General features: G+C 40.8%; 1 protein-coding gene across 6 annotated transcripts in view; it reads left to right on the forward strand.

The window, feature by feature from the left end:
• The first annotated feature begins 10,505 nt into the window (after positions 1–10,505).
• The window catches only part of LOC121871522 (MRG/MORF4L-binding protein-like), a 52,424-nt gene continuing 45,739 nt past the window's right edge, over positions 10,506–17,190 (forward strand). For 2 of the 6 annotated variants that reach the window (XM_042373936.1, XM_042373941.1), the window contains exons 1-2: positions 10,531–10,668; positions 12,843–12,915. Coding sequence is in view for 1 of the 6 variants with exons in the window: in XM_042373940.1 (XP_042229874.1) it covers positions 10,596–10,668 (73 nt within the window). In the remaining 5 variants the exon portion in view is untranslated. Of the gene's footprint in view, positions 10,669–12,842; positions 12,916–16,385; positions 16,539–17,190 lie in introns of all 6 variants that reach the window. The other 4 variants (XM_042373939.1, XM_042373940.1, XM_042373942.1 and 1 more) reach the window with 4 other exon arrangements.

Genomic DNA, 17,190 nt, shown 5'->3' on the forward strand with positions numbered 1-17,190 from the left:
AGCTAACCCTCACACAATGAGGTCCCAGGTACCCAGTGATAATTCTCCTGAGACTCCACGATAGAGAAGCCTGGGACCACACCTCACCCACTTAAGAAGAACATAAGAAAATAAGGAGTCTGCAATAGGCCGGTTGGCCTGTGCATGGCAGCTCCTGTCGAGAGTTACTACCACTCTCTATCATCCATGAATCTATCTAGCCTCCTTTTGAAACTTTCCAGAGTTCCCGCACTTACTACAAAGTTGCTAAGCTTGTTCCACTCGTCCACCACCCTATTTGTGAACCAGTTTCTTCCTATCTCCCTCCTAAACCTAAACTTATCCAACTTGAATCCGTTGCTCCGAGTCCTATCCTGCTCGGATATTATAAGAACTTTATCTATATCCCCTTTATTGATTCCTTTCACCCACTTAAATACTTCTATCATATCTCCCCGCACTCTTCGTCTTTCTAGGGAATGCAAGTTAAGTTTCTTTAACCTCTCCTGATATGGAAGGTTTCTAAGTCCCGGAATCATTTTTGTAATTCTTCGCTGCACCGACTCTAGTGAATTTATATCCATTCTATAATAGGGGCACCAGAACTGAACCGCATAATCGAGGTGTGGCCTGACTAGCGCAAGATCTAGTTGCAATAAGACCTCTGCACTCTTGTTACTTACACTTCTAGATATAAAACCCAATACTCTGTTTGCCTTATTTCGAACATTAACCCACTGTTTTCTAGGCCGTAGGTCCGGGCTTACAAGTACCCCTAGGTCTCTTTCACAAGTCGACTTCTCTAGGTTGATGTTGTTAAGGCTGTATGCATTATAAGTATTTGTTCTTCCAATATTAAGTACGCTGCACTTGCTGGTGTTGAATTTCATTTGCCATTTTTCAGGCCACCCCTGCAGTTTATTTAGATCCTTCTGTAATGCATTTGCATCCTGCCCTGAATTAATTTGCCGCCCTATTTTGGTGTCATCCGCAACTTGCTTATGTCACTGCTGATCCCAGTATCTAGATCGTTTATGTAGATTATGAAGAAGAGTGGGTCTAGTACTGACCCCTGGGGAACCCCACTGGTTACACGGCCCCACTCAGATTTAACACCATCTACGCTGACCCTCTGCGTTCTATCGGTGAGCCATGATTTTATCCAATTTAAAACTTTCCCCTCGATACCATGAGCCTTAATTTTTCTCAGAAGCCTCTGATGCAGTACTCTGTCAAATGCTTTGCTAAAGTCTAAGTAAATAACATCGTAATTTTCGTCATTATCTACTACCTCGAAGACTTTCCTAAAAAACGTTAGCAGATTTGTTAGACAAGATTTTCCCTTTGTAAACCCATGTTGAGAGTCGTAGATTAATTTGCTTTTCTCTAGATGCGATCGGATGCTATCTGCTATATTTGATTCAAGAAATTTCCCCACTACTGACGTCAAACTGATCTGCCGGTAATTTGACGCTGATGCTCTGTCTCCCTTTTTGAATATGGGTACTACATTTGCCTGTTTCCACAAGTCTGGCACAACTCCAGTGTCTAATGATTTTGTAAATAAGTTTACGAGGGGTCCGCTAATCTGTTCCCTACACTATTTCAAGACTCGAGGGAAAATTTCATCCGGCCATGGGGATTTTGTTTTCTTTAGTTTATTTATCTTCTTAAGAACATCCTCTTTTCTGATAGTGATATTCTTTAATTTCTCTTCTTCCTTTCCCTTAAATATCAGTTCCACCTCTGGAATTTCATCGCAAATTTCTTCTGTGAAAACTGATAAGAAGTAGCTGTTCAATGCTTTGCTTATTTCTTCACTGCCATTTATCACTTCTCCCCTCCCTGACTTTAAAGGCCCAACTTTGTCCTTGACCTTTGTCCTATATACCTGGAAAAATCCTTTGGGATTCGCCTTGGATTCTCTTGCTATTTTGATTTCATAGTCTCTCTTTGCTTTCCTTACATTTTTCTTAACATTCCTAGATAGTTCATTATACCTGTTTCTGAGCTGCTCCTCCCCTCCCTTTAATTTCTTATATATTCCTTTCTTTATTCCTATGTCATGTTTAAGTTTTCTGGTCATCCACCTTGGCTCATTCTTATTTGACCTAATTTTTCTGTATGGTATATTTTGTTCTTGTGCTTTATGTAGTGAGTGAAGTCCTGTGACAACTGACCACGTGGTGTCCCCATGATTCTACGACACCACGTAGTGAATGAGTTGCTACAGCATCATGTGAAGTTCCTCATAACACCATCTGTGAGGGAATTACTACACCACGTGATGCCCCTCATAACACCATCTGTGAGGGAATTACTACGCCATGTGATGCCCCTCATAACACCATGTGTGAGGGAATTACTACACCACATCAGGCCCCTCATACACCATCTGTGAGGGAATTACTACACCACATCAGGCCCATCATAACACCATCTTTGAGGACATTACTACATCATCAGGCCCCTCATACACCATCTGTGAGGTAACTAGTACATCATCAGGCCCCTCGTAACACCATCTGTGAGGGAATTACTACACCACGTCAAGCCCCTCATAACACCACCTGTGAGGGAACTAGTGCTCCATGTGATGCCCCTCATAACACCACCTGTGAGGGAACTACTACTCCATGTGATGCCCCTCATAACGCCATCTGTGAGGGAGTTGCTACACTATGTGTCTGCTGTTCAACACCTCAGCTCACATGATCTACGTGTGTAAACATTAATCTGCATGTTTACTGTATGTTCCTTCACCTTTCTCTAATGAAGGCTTTTGTTAAACCACCAATGTATGTAATAAGTCATTTATGTCCAATGTATATTTTCAGCCTTCGGGCTGCAAACTTTTTCAATAAACCGTTTATTATTATTATTATTATTATTATTATTATTATTATTATTATTATTATTATTATTATTATTATTATTATTACACACACGCCCTCTCTCTCTCTCCCTCTCTTTCTCTCATTATATCTGGCACCGCACGTCAGTTACCTCCCCCTCTCACTATAACTTGCAACATGTCGTCACGATGAAATGTTTGGGTGTGAACACCACTAGCAAGGTTACCTTGACAGAAAACTACATCTTTTCCCTCTGTCAGTGCCCATGGGCACAGGCAGTGTCTTGGAAACTTTGGTACAGTCCATCTTGACTGCGAATATCTTATCAACTAATGAAAAATCCTACAGCGTCCTACCTGAACTCGTCACAACCATTCGTGGATACAACAATTACAGCCTCATGCCCCGATCCAGCCAATACAATGTTTAGATGTCATTATCTACTCTTCCGGGGTCTTCAACTAGACATGAGAAATACAACAGTGTGGTGAAAGAAGACTAGAGTCGACTTTTTTTTAGGCTTTATTGTTCATAGAACTTACCAAGGGTAGTAGGGCATCTGGAAGAGAACAAAAGGATATTCTAGTAAGTGAAGGGAACATTGAAATATACTAATATAATATAACCCCAAACAAAACAAAACCCAATGATAAGAAACATAACATATGTACACTCTCACCAAAAAGTATCGGTGCAGGGTGAGATCGACGAGTTCCGAAACGATACGTATACACTGTGATATGTCGGGAAGGTTGGTAAGTGTATCCTCATAACCCCCCCATTCCCTCCACTAGGTGTTGCCATTTGGCTGACAATCAGGGCTTCCAACATACGCCTGGAACAACTCGCCTTTCCCAATACCTATCGTCACTGGTCTCAGATTGTTCACACTACAGTATGCACCGATACTTTTTGTTGCAAGTGTACGTACACACATAACAAGATAGAAGACATGGGTTCAAGTGTACAAGTTAGCATAACTTTATTATATTCTACCCATCTTGCTGAATTAGACATCAGGACAACCGTAAAAATCAGGCTTCCGACGTACACGACCCGATCGACGAGGAAGCGAGGGTGAATCTGTCAAAACAGCTTCATGCAGACGAGCATCACTTGAAAGGTCGTCCCTGACAGGAGATTCAGCCACTGGATGCCGGGTGTAGGTTCAAGGGGCACCGAGGTAGATGCCTTAGGTAACTCAGTCGGTTCAGGTTCAGGATCGGCAGTATCTGTAACAGCTTGTCCAGCAGCAGCCAGATCTCGGAGTGACACGGTAGACTGACGTCCATCAGGGAACCGAACGTGGGCGTACTGTGGATTGACTTCCAGTAGCTCAACCTCATCAACCAGAGGGTTGTACTTACTGTTCCTGATATGTCTTCGTAGCAAGACTGGTCCATGAGAGGAGAGCCAGGTTGGCATCGAACTACCACGGGCTGATCGGCGTTGGAAGTTAGTTTTTCACGAGGCGTTTTGTTGGTGGCAGTACATAACAAAGACCGAATAGAATGAAGTGCATCAGGACCTAAGAGCGAGTGTAATGGTTTTCCACATTATATTCCATTGTAGCGCTCGCACTGACCATTTCCTTTCGGGTTGTATGTGGTAGTTCGGCTGGTAGACACAGCAAACTAGTGAGGAAATCTCTCAGCTCTCGGCTCATGAAGGAGGTGCCTTGATCCGAGTGGACATCAGGCATCCCGAATACAGCGAATAACTGACGCAGACACTTGATGACTGTTGCGGCGGTCATGTCTTCGCATGCAAACGCGAAGGGGAGTCGTGACTGTTTGTCAACTACGGTTAGTAGGTATCGATTTCAGGAAGTCGACGGCAAGGGACCCCTGAAATCGATGTTTGACCATTCATAAGGCTGAGTAGCTTTGATGAGGGCGTTTGTGTCGGGGGCTTGTAGAACTGAGGTTTAAGCCAGGCACAGGTAGGGCACTCAGCACATACCTTCTTGACGTCATCTACAAAATATGATAAGTTGCGAATGAAGTGAGCCATCCTTGTGACTCCTGGATGACATAGCTGCTGATGGAGATCTGACAGATTGTTGTGGTTGGTAGCCAAACAGAAGGCTCTCGATAGAGCATCAGCAGTTGAGTTTTCAGTCCCTGGCCGATAGACAATGTCGTAGTCGAAGCAGGCAAGTTCGACCCGCCATCGTCGGATCTTGTCGTTCTTGATTTTTCCCAGCTTCTTGGAGTGGAACATGAAGGACACAGATCGCTGATCAGTGATGAGAGTAAAGTGTCTGCCAGCCAGGAAATGTTTCCACTTCCTTACTGCTTCAACGATAGCATAGGCCTCTTTTTTGACAGAAGAGTGTCTGCACTCACTGTCTGAGAGTATTCTCGAGAATAATGCAACTGGTCTACCGGCTTGATTCAGGGAGGCAGCGATGAAAGAGTCGGAAGCGTCGGTTTCTACTACGAATGGAATCGTCTCGTCAATGGAGCTGACTATCGCACTTGCTATTTCCTCTTTAAGATTTTCGAAGGCGGAGACTGCTTCCCCTTGGAGAGGGAATGTCTGAGTCTTGACCAAAGGTCTGACCTTGTCGGAAAAGTGTGAGATCCACTGAGAGTAGTATGAAAAGAGTCCTATCACGTGTCATAGAGCAGGTAAGTCTTTCGGAAGTAGCAATTCCTTCAGAGGACGCTAGCGATCGGCGTCTAGCTTGAGAGTACCATGTGATATGGTGCAGCCCAACAAATCAATCGACGTTGCTGAGAAGACAGATTTGTCTTCATTGAAGGTGAATTTTGACTTCTTTGCTGCCTCAAGGAATCTGGACAGATTTTCATCGTGCTCCTGTTGAGACGAACCGGCGATGGAGATGTTGTCAATGTACGCGAAAGTACCCAGCAGTTCGTTTCTACATTTGAATTCATTGATGGTTCGTTGGAAACAAGCCACGCCATTCGTCACTCCGAATGGGACCCTACGGAACTGGTACAATTTACTGTTCGCCTCAAAGGCAGTGAATGGCTTGTCTTTATCCCGCATAGGGATCAGATGGTACGCACTCTTTAGGTCGAGAGTGCTGAATATCTTGTAACGAGATAGGTTAGTCACCAAGTCGTCCATCCGGGGCAAGGGATAAGCATCCAGCTAGGTATACCTGTTGATGGTTTGGCTGTAGTCGACAACAAGCCGTTTTTTGCGCCGCTCATTAGTAGTGATGAGGACTTGTGCCCTCCATGGTAAAGTGCTGGGTTCGATTATTCCTTCCAACAACATCTTATCGACTTCACCGTGGATGAAAGCACTGTCCGCTTCACTAAATCGTCTTGACTTCGTCACAACAGGTTTACAGGGGGAGGTCAGATTAGAAAAGAGAGATGGTGGATCGACCAAAGCAGATGTCAGGCTACAAGCAACTGTATTATCTCCGATGATTAGGTGCTCTTTAGGCCCACCGAAATCAATAGTAACACCACTATGTAGGCTCATGAAATCTTGACCAAGAATAACGTCATTGCATAGGTTCAGGAAGAACAGTTAGTCGAGTATCTGGATACAGTTTCCCCTTGAGGGTAATGTCTCCAGTACAGTGACCTAGTACTGGCGATGATAGGGAAGACGAGGCCATAGACATGTGACCTGACCCTGGATGACACTTCAGAGACTTCTGCTGGATATAACGGTTTGATACAAACGATTTTGAGCTCCCGGTATCAACGAGGGCTGTAGCTGCATCATCATTAACAAGCACATATATGGGAGATCGAGCGAGACAGTCAGGGGAAGTCGCAGATATTGCAGCTAAAGTAGGAGTGTAAGACCGCACAAGTGGAGGATGAAGTAGCAGGTGAGTAACGAGATGATCTGCATACTTTCGCAAAATGGCTGTCATGGTTTTGGGGTGGATCGGTGGTAAGTATGAGTGGATTATATTATATAAAGATAATAATATGTCGTATTTCTTATTTCTTACCGTAGAGTTTGATACCTTCACACTGATTACTTACAGGAGATTATGGCGTATCTACGTAGAAGTTCACTCCACCACTCGACATTCCATGATTTATACTTGATAAATGATGATTTAATAAATTCATTTAATTTCCAACATCTATCTAAGTTATTGGTTATACTATGTCATAACCAATCAGTCATTACCTTCAGTAATAATAAGATAGGATCACAGATACGGGCAGATAATTGCACTTACATTTATTTGCCAAGCTTCCATACAATGATTTACAATTTGCATGGATATATGATTCACTCACGTTCACGCTGTAATAAAATTAATCTTCTAAAAGAGAATTTTAACTTGGGGACACATGTGATTACTCTACTATGGGTATGACCTAACAGAGCCTTAATTCTTCAAGTGATACATTTACTGCCAGCCTGGATTGCTTTTGTTGCAACCAGACTTCCGCACAAGAACTTCTTTCCACGGGCCATAGCAACAAAAAGTACTCTTGGGTTACCACACATAGTCTCGCGTCACTGACAGTCACGGTAGACGGTTGTCGCGGCAAGGAGAACTGGTAAGCGTGACCTGAATTAACCATTTAGGTGCAATAGACCAGCCTGGATTGCTTTTGTCGCAACCAGGCTTCCACACGTGATATTTCCACGGGGATAACAAACCTAGGTTAACACACTTAGTCTCGTGTCGATCACGTCACTGTAGACGGGTGTCGGTGCAGGAGAACTCTGTAAGCGTGAATTAATTAACCATTTACTGTAGGTTTGATAGGCCAGCCTGGATTGCTCTTGTCGCAACCAGGCATCCACACGTGATATTTCCACGGGGATAACAACCTAGGTTAACACGCTTAGTCTCGTGTCGACGACGGTTCACAGGACGGAGTGGCTGTGGAGGACTCTGTGTGGTGTGGTGTCCCGCCCCCTTTCAGGAGGGAGAGGATGGAGACGACGTCTTAACTAACCCATGGCTCAGGGGATACTACTTAAAATGAGGTTTTTGGGTGTGAAGCGATGAACAGTACAACACTGTTTCACTGCCCACCCCCCTAAAGGCTGGCTAACATACACTAATTGAAAAATACATGTCCCAGTTATGCCTCGCCGGGCGTCTTATCTCTGGTAAAACAAACTTTGGAGTTGGTTGCGTGGGTAAGCCTAACGCAACCCATGACAGTGGCCTTTCTTGTTGCATTTGTGGCAAGTTGAATCACGCGCAGGACTCTGAGGTCGGTTATGCAGTGCTCCACCACAGAAATAACACTTTGGTTGCTGAGTGGCAGCTAAGAGGGGAGAGTCATCGCTGTCGATTTTCTCAGGTGAATTAACAGTGGCAGCGTTCATAGGAGCCCGAGACCGAAGATAGGACTCGGAGTTTCTTTGAGCCAGATCGAGCGCGCAACTCGTCAGTAGGTGTTGATATGAAAGACCTCACGTGGTCATGGAGACATCGGGTGGTGTGGTGATCACGAAGTGCAGTAACTCGTCCGTAGGTGTTGATATGAAGGACCTCACGTGGTCATGGAGACACTGGGTGGTGTGGTGTTCACATGATGCAGTAACTCGTCCGTAGGTGTTGACATGAAGGACCTCACGTGGTCATGGAGACACCGGGTGGTGTGGTGTTCACGTGATGCAGTAACTCGTCCTCGGGTGTTAATATGAAGGACCTCGCGTGGTCATGGAGACACCGGGTGGTGTGGGGTGGTGTCATAGTACCCCACTCTCTGCTTGGTGGTGTTGCGTTATCTCGTAGTCAGGTATAAAGCCGGCCCACTGTTGTTCCCAGGGTGGAGTGATTAACACCTAGTGGTTGGTTTCCAGGGGTGCTTATCTCACTGGTGGGTTGTGGCTCTCGCTGTTACTGTCTAGTGCTGGTATTCACTGACTTAATCACTGTTCAACACTGATCCCACTTCTTTCCGAAACGAAATTGTCGCTTTTGATTATGTAAATATTCTGGTGGTGAGGATGGGTTGGGGAGAGGGACTTAAGGAATGGCCAAACATAGTCGAGGGGGGGAGGGGGCACAGCAGCAGGACCAGCGCCTGATAGGCCTTGACCCTCCAGTGGTCAAGGATGTGTGTGTGTGTGTGTGTGACTCCACATAGCACACCATAATCCACCCAGAGGATAGACATGAAAGAGCTTCTCGCCAGCTGTTCTGGGTGCATGGCACCGCATGGTACTAAGTTGACAAGAGGCACCAGGAGTCACTGCCAGCAACCTGTGGAGGTGTGTGATTCTATGGAACGCATCACGGTCCAACAGGAGGTCAGGCAGGAGTAGAAGCAGGAACGTCCAAAAAGGTAAACAAACCATAAACCATCGAGAAAACCCGATTGTGGTTAGCGTAAAGAATAAACCAAACACTTTGTACCCCATGGAAGGGCGGAAATACATGAACCACACTGCCAGTAGTTACCTGGAATTACGTGGTAACAGTAAGAAGGTAACGTCTATACGCTACCACAGGGGTGAAAACTGAGGCAGTGCTAAGGAGTCACTTCCAGGCGTGACGGCACATCATAGAAAGCGGCAATGGTATTAGGGGTGACTGCGGCAACGACTTAAAGGATTATGGACATTTTGCTATTGTAGCGGAACCTAGTTTTAGTAAATTAGATGACCTGGGAGTTGGGATTCCAGGTCACCCCTGTGGGAAGGGTGCTAGGAGGGGTCCCCTAGCGCTCGTACACTAGGGGGGGGGGGGGAAACAGTCCACTAAAATGTGCTCTACAGTTAATTGAAACTAGTGGAACATAATAACTCTCCACTGTACAACACTCATTGATCAGTACAGTAATACAAAAAAATCATTATTACTGTAGCGTCATCAAAACTACCAGGACACATTGGAAGGATCCTACTCAGCCTCCTGGCCTCCTTCCCTCGGCATGGCCACCTCGAGTTTGAGTGGCCATTTGGTAATTTAACTTAGAATTGGCTTACTTTTACTTCTTACTTTTATCCTCTTCACCACTGATCGGCTCGTTAGCCGCTTGGGCGGTTGGTCAAGTCTCTTACGCACTATTGGCAAGTACTGGGCATGTACTGGCTCCTGTATATATCTGAACCTACCTGCTCCAGTGCTGGTCAAGCAGGTCTTGAAATAGCTCATACTCGGTGCCATTACAACACTCCGACAGTAGTTGCGTTAATTATTCCAGTCCTTTCCAGTTGTAGAAAATAATATTTTTCTGCATGCTTTATATGAAGTTAAATCTGGTGGGTTCACTGTACCTATTAAGTGTCTTGCTTATTCATATTTCTTGGAGTTTGACAACATATCCTGACTCAAGTGCCAGACAAATTTTAAAATCTGATTATATTTGCATTAGAGACAGCTGATTTCAGGATTTCAAAACTAATTTCCTGTGTAATTACTGTTGTAATATGTTTAATTTTATGAAATCTGTGTATTCTAATTGTGAACTTATTTCTGCAGTGTAGGTGATATTATTCAGCAGATTACTTGAAGCAACTTTCAACAAGCTGTTAGCTTAATAACAACAAACATTAGCAAGATAGTTAATGTTAGTATAATACCGCAAAAAAATGCTGAACCACAATTATGTTTTAGGAGACAGTTGGAACCCAACGTAACATAACCTAATTCGACTTAGTTAATGGTATTAGATTAATGTTAATAAAGAAGGTCAATATGTATTTGGAGAATTTTTGAGCCCTAAATGTAATTGGTTCTTTCGCCTTGTTCGTGGTGTAAAATTAACATTGGACATATTGCACGGATAAACAGTAAAACCCGGCACGTCTCTCATGTATGGATAAATTAACAAATAGAAAATGACGGAAATTGAATGGAATGTAGAGAATGAGATCCAGTTGTTTTATGCCATGATGGGCCATAAACCAGTAGGTAAGTTATGATTGAGTCAAGATTTATTTATATTTTTTGGGTTTGTTGTTTCTGTCCACTGTATATGTATGTGTACATTCCCTGCCTCTTATTTTATGCCCACAAATGATTATAGATAGACCTTAAACTAGTGACATATTGTATATACAGGTGTTCTTAATTACATGATAGTATTTTTAACGGTTAACAACATGCTTGAAGGAACATATGTAGACAGGTCGTATTTATTGCTATGTTCAGGGTTTAGCCTTGGTGATTGCTCTTGGTTTAGGTATTACTCCTATCTTACCTTTAGAATTAATGGTATTATTTTAGTTTCGGTCATCCAGGGGATCTCACGAATTTACATATTGGAATCAGTAGTTTAGACAATTCTAAGATACTTTTCTTCTATGACGTTTCCTTCACAAATGACTTATATGATAGGAGTCTAGGGGGGCGGAGCGCCTCTGTTAGGAAGTTAGGTTAGGTCATTTGCGAGAGAAATGTCATGGAAGAAAGGTGGCTTAGAATTGTCTAAACTACTGATTCCAATAGTTAAATGCTTAAGATTCCCCGGATGACTGAAACTAAAATTTTACTGAATAAATAACTAGTCTCCGTGTAGTCAGGTACTCCAGTTAAATGTACAATACAAAGCCACACATGGGAAATCAGTTTAACTTAAATATCATAAACATAACATAAATGTTAAAGTGAAGTACCCCTCGATGCAACTTTGGGTTATATATGGTATAGCACATAGGTTCTTCTAATATAGAATTTAATTCTGAATCAATTTTCTTTTAGGATATTTCTTATGTGAATTCATAATAATGTAACTATAAGCAATAATTGGATCAATTAAAATGAGCATCTTTCGACAAAATCAACTTTTCGATTATGATGCAATCCCCACACTCTCTCTATCCCACAGTTCCCTTTAATCCAAAGTCCTGCCCACTTGTTTAGAATTCAAAATTATTAGATGGGGAGGGGGGGCAGCATATCTCCTCCATGAATGCTCATTTGTCCAAAACACAGTGAAAAACATCAGAAAAACTAATTTTCATAAAAAAAAGTCCAGGTCTTCCACAAAAAAAATGGAGGAATTGCAATTTTTTATTTCCTATCTGGTATTTTTTTATATTATTTTTATTTATTTATTTATTTATTTTTTATTATGGCCTGTGTATATTCAGAAAACACCATATTCATGCACTATGGCACCTCAGTTACCCAGAGAGATTTTGCTTGCAGTTGCCTCGCTTATACTGTTGGTGAGCAAAGGGTGACTTAATTGAGGTTTATACACTTGACTCTGACCTATATATACTGCTAATAAACTGATGTAGTTCTTTGTGTATGAACCTCTGTCCTGCATGGCAGTGAACAGTGACATCACCACATGACTCTGACCTATATGTACTGTTAATGAATAAGATCTATTTCTTTGTGTATGAACCTCTGTTCTTCGTGGCAGTGAGAAGTGATACCACCCTCAGTGTCAAGACCTGACTGAATTACTCAGAATAGGCAAACTGTACTCCAAGCTTTGTCAATAAATTTGTTAAATTGAAAAAAAAAATGCTCCACAAGGGGTCACAACTTAGGTTGAAGAAGCCACAAATTCAGAAAATTGCAAGGGCAAACTTTTTTGGAGTGAGAATTGTAAACTCTTGGAACAGTCTGCCAGAGTGTGTTGTGATGGCACCGAGTGTGAACTCATTCAAGACCAGACATGACCAACACTGGAGCAGGTACAGATACACTCCAGAGTCAGTATTTGCCAACAGTGCATAACAAAGATGTGACTGACCATCTGAGTGGCTAAGAAGCCAATCACTGGTGAAGAGGATAAAGTAAAGTAAATACACAATCATCTTAGGATAGGTAGGTTAGGTTTTATTAGTTCATCTTATCTACAATAATAAAAAAGCACTTACAGGAAGGTGAATGCTCTCCAAGATGTGAAATGCTGCTAGGCAGAATCACTGAATTAGAAATATAAAAATTGCTGTAAATCCATATACATGTACAGTACGTAATTTGATTGGTGTACCAGTATTATTTGTAAGAATTTATTTTTTAATCGTTTATACAAATATCTAACAGTGCCAGTTTTCATGTTTATAGGACAGAAACATTAATACTGTATCTTGAAATGTTTTTCTCTTGGCGCTCGCATAAACAAGTTATGATGGCATGGGAGAACACTACTGTCTTGATGTAGCAGCATTTCACATCTTGGACAGCATTCACCTTCCTGTAAGTGCTTTTTTTTTTTTGTAGATAAGATGAACCAACCTAACCTACCTATCCTTAGATGAATGCTCATTTGTCCAAAACACAGTGAAAAACATCAGAAAAACTATTTTTCATAAAAAAGTCCAGGTCATGTGCTGAAACGAATAATTATCCAAATTCTTCCACAAAAAAATGTAGGAATTGCAATTGCAAGGGATTTCATATCGCAGTGGGTTGCATGTAATTAAATTTGTAAAACCTCATTATTTCTTGAAGTTGCCTAAATAATAATATAAAATTTAGTAAGAAACCTATCATATTTTGTAAAAAAAAAGAATTCTAAAGATGCTTATTGTTTGAGTGTATAGCAGGGATGGGGAAAATGTGGCCCATGGTCACCAAGGGTCTTGGGTGACCTGCAGAGCCGGATTAAGGGGTTGGGGAGCCCTGGGCGACACGTAGCAGTAAGGGGCCCCTGATGACAACTGAAAATAAATATAGGTAATATCCAAGGTCAATAGAAACAATAAAATCTAGTAATAATGACACATTTACAAATTATTTATTCCATTCAAAGAAAGTATGTACTACATTCATTTACAAATGCACTTTTCGTGATTTTTTTCTAGCAAATAAACGTATCACATTGTCAAATGGAAGTTCTCTTGAAATGTCTGACTCGGTGCTTAATAGCATCAGATTGTTGAGTCTCTCCTGGTGCATCGTGGTCCGCAGCCTGTTTTGATCAGTTTCATTTTTGAGAAGGAACGCTCCCCGGTAGAGACCATTAACACCAGATATATCCTCAAAACCGTTTCTACATTTGGAAATGCTGATTGTAAGCCATCGTTTTCCTTTATAATTCTGTAATAAAACGACTCATTGGGTTCATCCGCGGCTTTTGCATACAACTTTACCAGAGACAAGAATTGAATAATTTAATTGGAGATGTTTTCATCAATATCTTTTCCATAAATTTGCAGAAGATTTTCTGAAGCAGAATGAATGGCATCGGCTGACATGGTTTCCAGATTGCTTAAAAAGCCAAAGCGATCCTTCACCAACGTGTATGGAGAAATACTTTCTTTTAGGGATACCACTAGGTGATCAATGTCTGTGAGGAAGCATTTAGTTCGATAATTGTCTCTTGGATCCACTTCATTTGAACGTTCATAATCCAGTGGAGCAAGCTGTACGCTTGATTGCCTCTGACGACCTGAATGGACAAACTCAGTGCTTCCTGCCAGATCTTTTGCTTTTTCCTCATAGGCATCAAAACTGTCTCGCTTTCTTTCAAGGAAACCAGCGAATTTACTGATGATTGAAGAATTAGTTTTGGATCTTGAAGAAGTTTGTGTGTAGTGTTCACTTATTTATACAGCCTTATTATTATTTTATTATAATCTCTGCTAAATAAGTTAAATCAGTTCACCAAACATGAGTTTTAGTAGGAAATATTTGTGGCGGCCTGGTGGAGTTACGGTAAGTGGTGCACAGCGAGTGTTAGGCAATCTGTTCCACTTGTTTATTGCTCTGTGGTAAAGGTTTTTAAAACTTTTATTTTACAATGTTGTGGGCGGGCCCCTGGTACGCCCTCCCCATAATCCGGCCTTGGTGACCTGTGACCATATTTGAATTCTGGTGTCTCTAGGGGACCATTTGAATTTTTTTTTTTATTGGTTTAATCTTTCTCTTTTTCCTTTTTATTTAAGTAAGTATTTTTATTCTTATTGTACAGTCTCATTCAAGATTCTTTGAACACTGTTGGAGACAGCTGGCAACTCAAGGCCGTTTGTTTACTATAGTACACAGTATAATATAATACAAAAAAACAAAGCCCAACCATTAAATTAAGCTATGGGGAACTAAGCAACCAATCACCGATCACTTTTACATTTGTTCATAATTTTTACGACGTACTATTGTAAACAAATGGCCTTGAGTTGCCAGCTGTTTCCAGCAGTGTTCGAAGAACCTTGAATGAGACTGTACATATAGTGTGCAAAGGTTCAGTTCATTTGAGAAATAAATTACTTAAACACACACACACATACACACACACACACACATACATACATACACACACACACATACATACATACATACATACATACATACATACATACATACATACACACACACACACACACACACACACACATATTTATATGTATATTTTCGGACACCGGCTGCAACTCTATTAATAAACCGTTTATTATTATTATTATTATTATTATTATTATTATTATTATTATTATTATTATTATTATTATTATTATTATTACACAGCTCAAAGCACATCACCTTGGAACTGTTCTGGGATGTGATGTTCCGGGGTAGTTGCCATACCCATTAGATTTGCAAGGATTATTATAGGATTTAAAAATAATAGGTGGATCCCAAAGAACTCTCATGATTCCAGTGTGGGCCCCCTATCTCAAAGGTTTCCCCACCCCTGCTGTAGAGAATGGTATGAAATGAGGTGTCCGGCAAGTAAACTTTGAAAATGGTTTTGCCAGGGAAGGTGCCGCATATTTGTATAGTACCTGTACAGTATACTGTGCTGTACTGTATTAAGGTTCAGGAAGAAAAAAATGCAAAAATAATATTACAGTACTGTATTCAAATTGCACAATACAATATATACTCTACTGTACTGTACTTGTCATTTTATGGGATTATTCAAGGGGTAAGAAATTTTTTTTTTTTTGAGATAGATATACAGTACATAAATTACTGGCTTATGTGCAATACAATACTACTCCTCATTGTCATGTTTGTGGAGACTGTTGATGACCTACGTGAGAAGTGTGGTGATGATGGATAACAAAAAAAATAGGTTAGGGTTGCGAAGTTAAGTTAGTTAAGAGCACATTTTCTGTTGGGCAATACTTTATCTTACAATGGCTTATTCTAGACATTGTCCACACTCCAAAAAGCCTAAATCTTTTACATGTAATCATCTTGAAATTTGATAATTGCAGAACTATTTTGTTTGTGTGCAGTATATTGTACAATTCATTGATGTAAAGGAATGTGGACTGAAACTAGTATTTTTTTTTCCTACTCTGTAATTTCTTCCTGCTTAAATCATATATACAGTATGTAGTTTATTAATGTTATTTGACAATTCAAGTAAAATGCAGAGGCTTTAGGCTGACCTATTTGCCACTTCTTGGGTAAATTCAGAAGTTGTTTTCTTTGCTCTCTCACAGGATTTGCATTTTATGGATGAAGACAAATGTTTTAGTGAAAATAAGCCATTACTGAAGGATGTGAGTCTGGGTTACCTTTTCTCTTGTTATATTATAATGGGGTCTTCTTCAATGTGTGTTTCTTTGGTGATTGTGAAGAAGATGGTTACAGTACCACTAAACTAGCAGTTTGGGGGATTTTCTTTATGAATCATCACTCTCTAGAATGTAGTTTTAAGTGTAGTTTATGCATATGGTGACACATGCAATTTAATGATTCTAAATTTTCTACTATAGAAATGGCTTCTGTTATGGAGGTCTACAGCAAGTAGGACACTGTTTATTTACACTGGTAAATAAGCTGGAAAGATTTCTGAATAATGTCTCATTGAAGCAGAAATGTACCATTGAGCATTGCCCATATTTTGTCTTCATGCTAAATCAAAAATGGTTAGTGATGGTCTGTTTTAATTTGCCAGAGCATATAATCTGCAGAACACATGTAGGCAGTACAGTATCATTTTGTTAGGCACAGTAAAGTTAGATAGGTTTGGTTTGGGTGATTCATGTCATGAACATATAGATATTGTAAGCCATGAAACACCTCCATGCTGTCTTAGCTATTTACAAAACTGTACCCTTCCTTTTGATAAATGTCTCCATATTTTATTTTAAATTTACACTTGTTTTGGATATGAGAGATAATTATAGGCTACAGAAATCAGCTACAGTATTGAGTACTGTACTGTACAAAGCCGGTATTTAAGGTGAGATCTCTTTTAAAGCATGATATAGTGCCATTCAATTTTAAGTTGAGTTTGTTGGGTTTGTGTAATCTCCTTTGTGAATAATATTCATAGACTTTTTCCTTATTCCAATACTGTATCATATTTACACTCTTAGGCCAATATGCAAGTGTTAAGAGGTTCAAATAATCCCCCTTCATTTAATCTTTTAATTTCAATACTGTATGTGGATTTCATGTTTTCTGTATACAGTACAGCTCCTCCCCGACTTACGACCTACTCGACTTACAACCACCCGCACTTACGACCTGCCTCAGTGGTACTAAAATTTGATAAAATTACTTATTTTTGAGTCC

The sequence above is a fragment of the Homarus americanus genome, unplaced genomic scaffold, assembly GCF_018991925.1.
Source record: "Homarus americanus isolate GMGI-L3 unplaced genomic scaffold, GMGI_Hamer_2.0 scaffold45698, whole genome shotgun sequence".
In the NCBI taxonomy this organism is placed as follows: Eukaryota; Metazoa; Arthropoda; class Malacostraca; order Decapoda; family Nephropidae; genus Homarus; species Homarus americanus.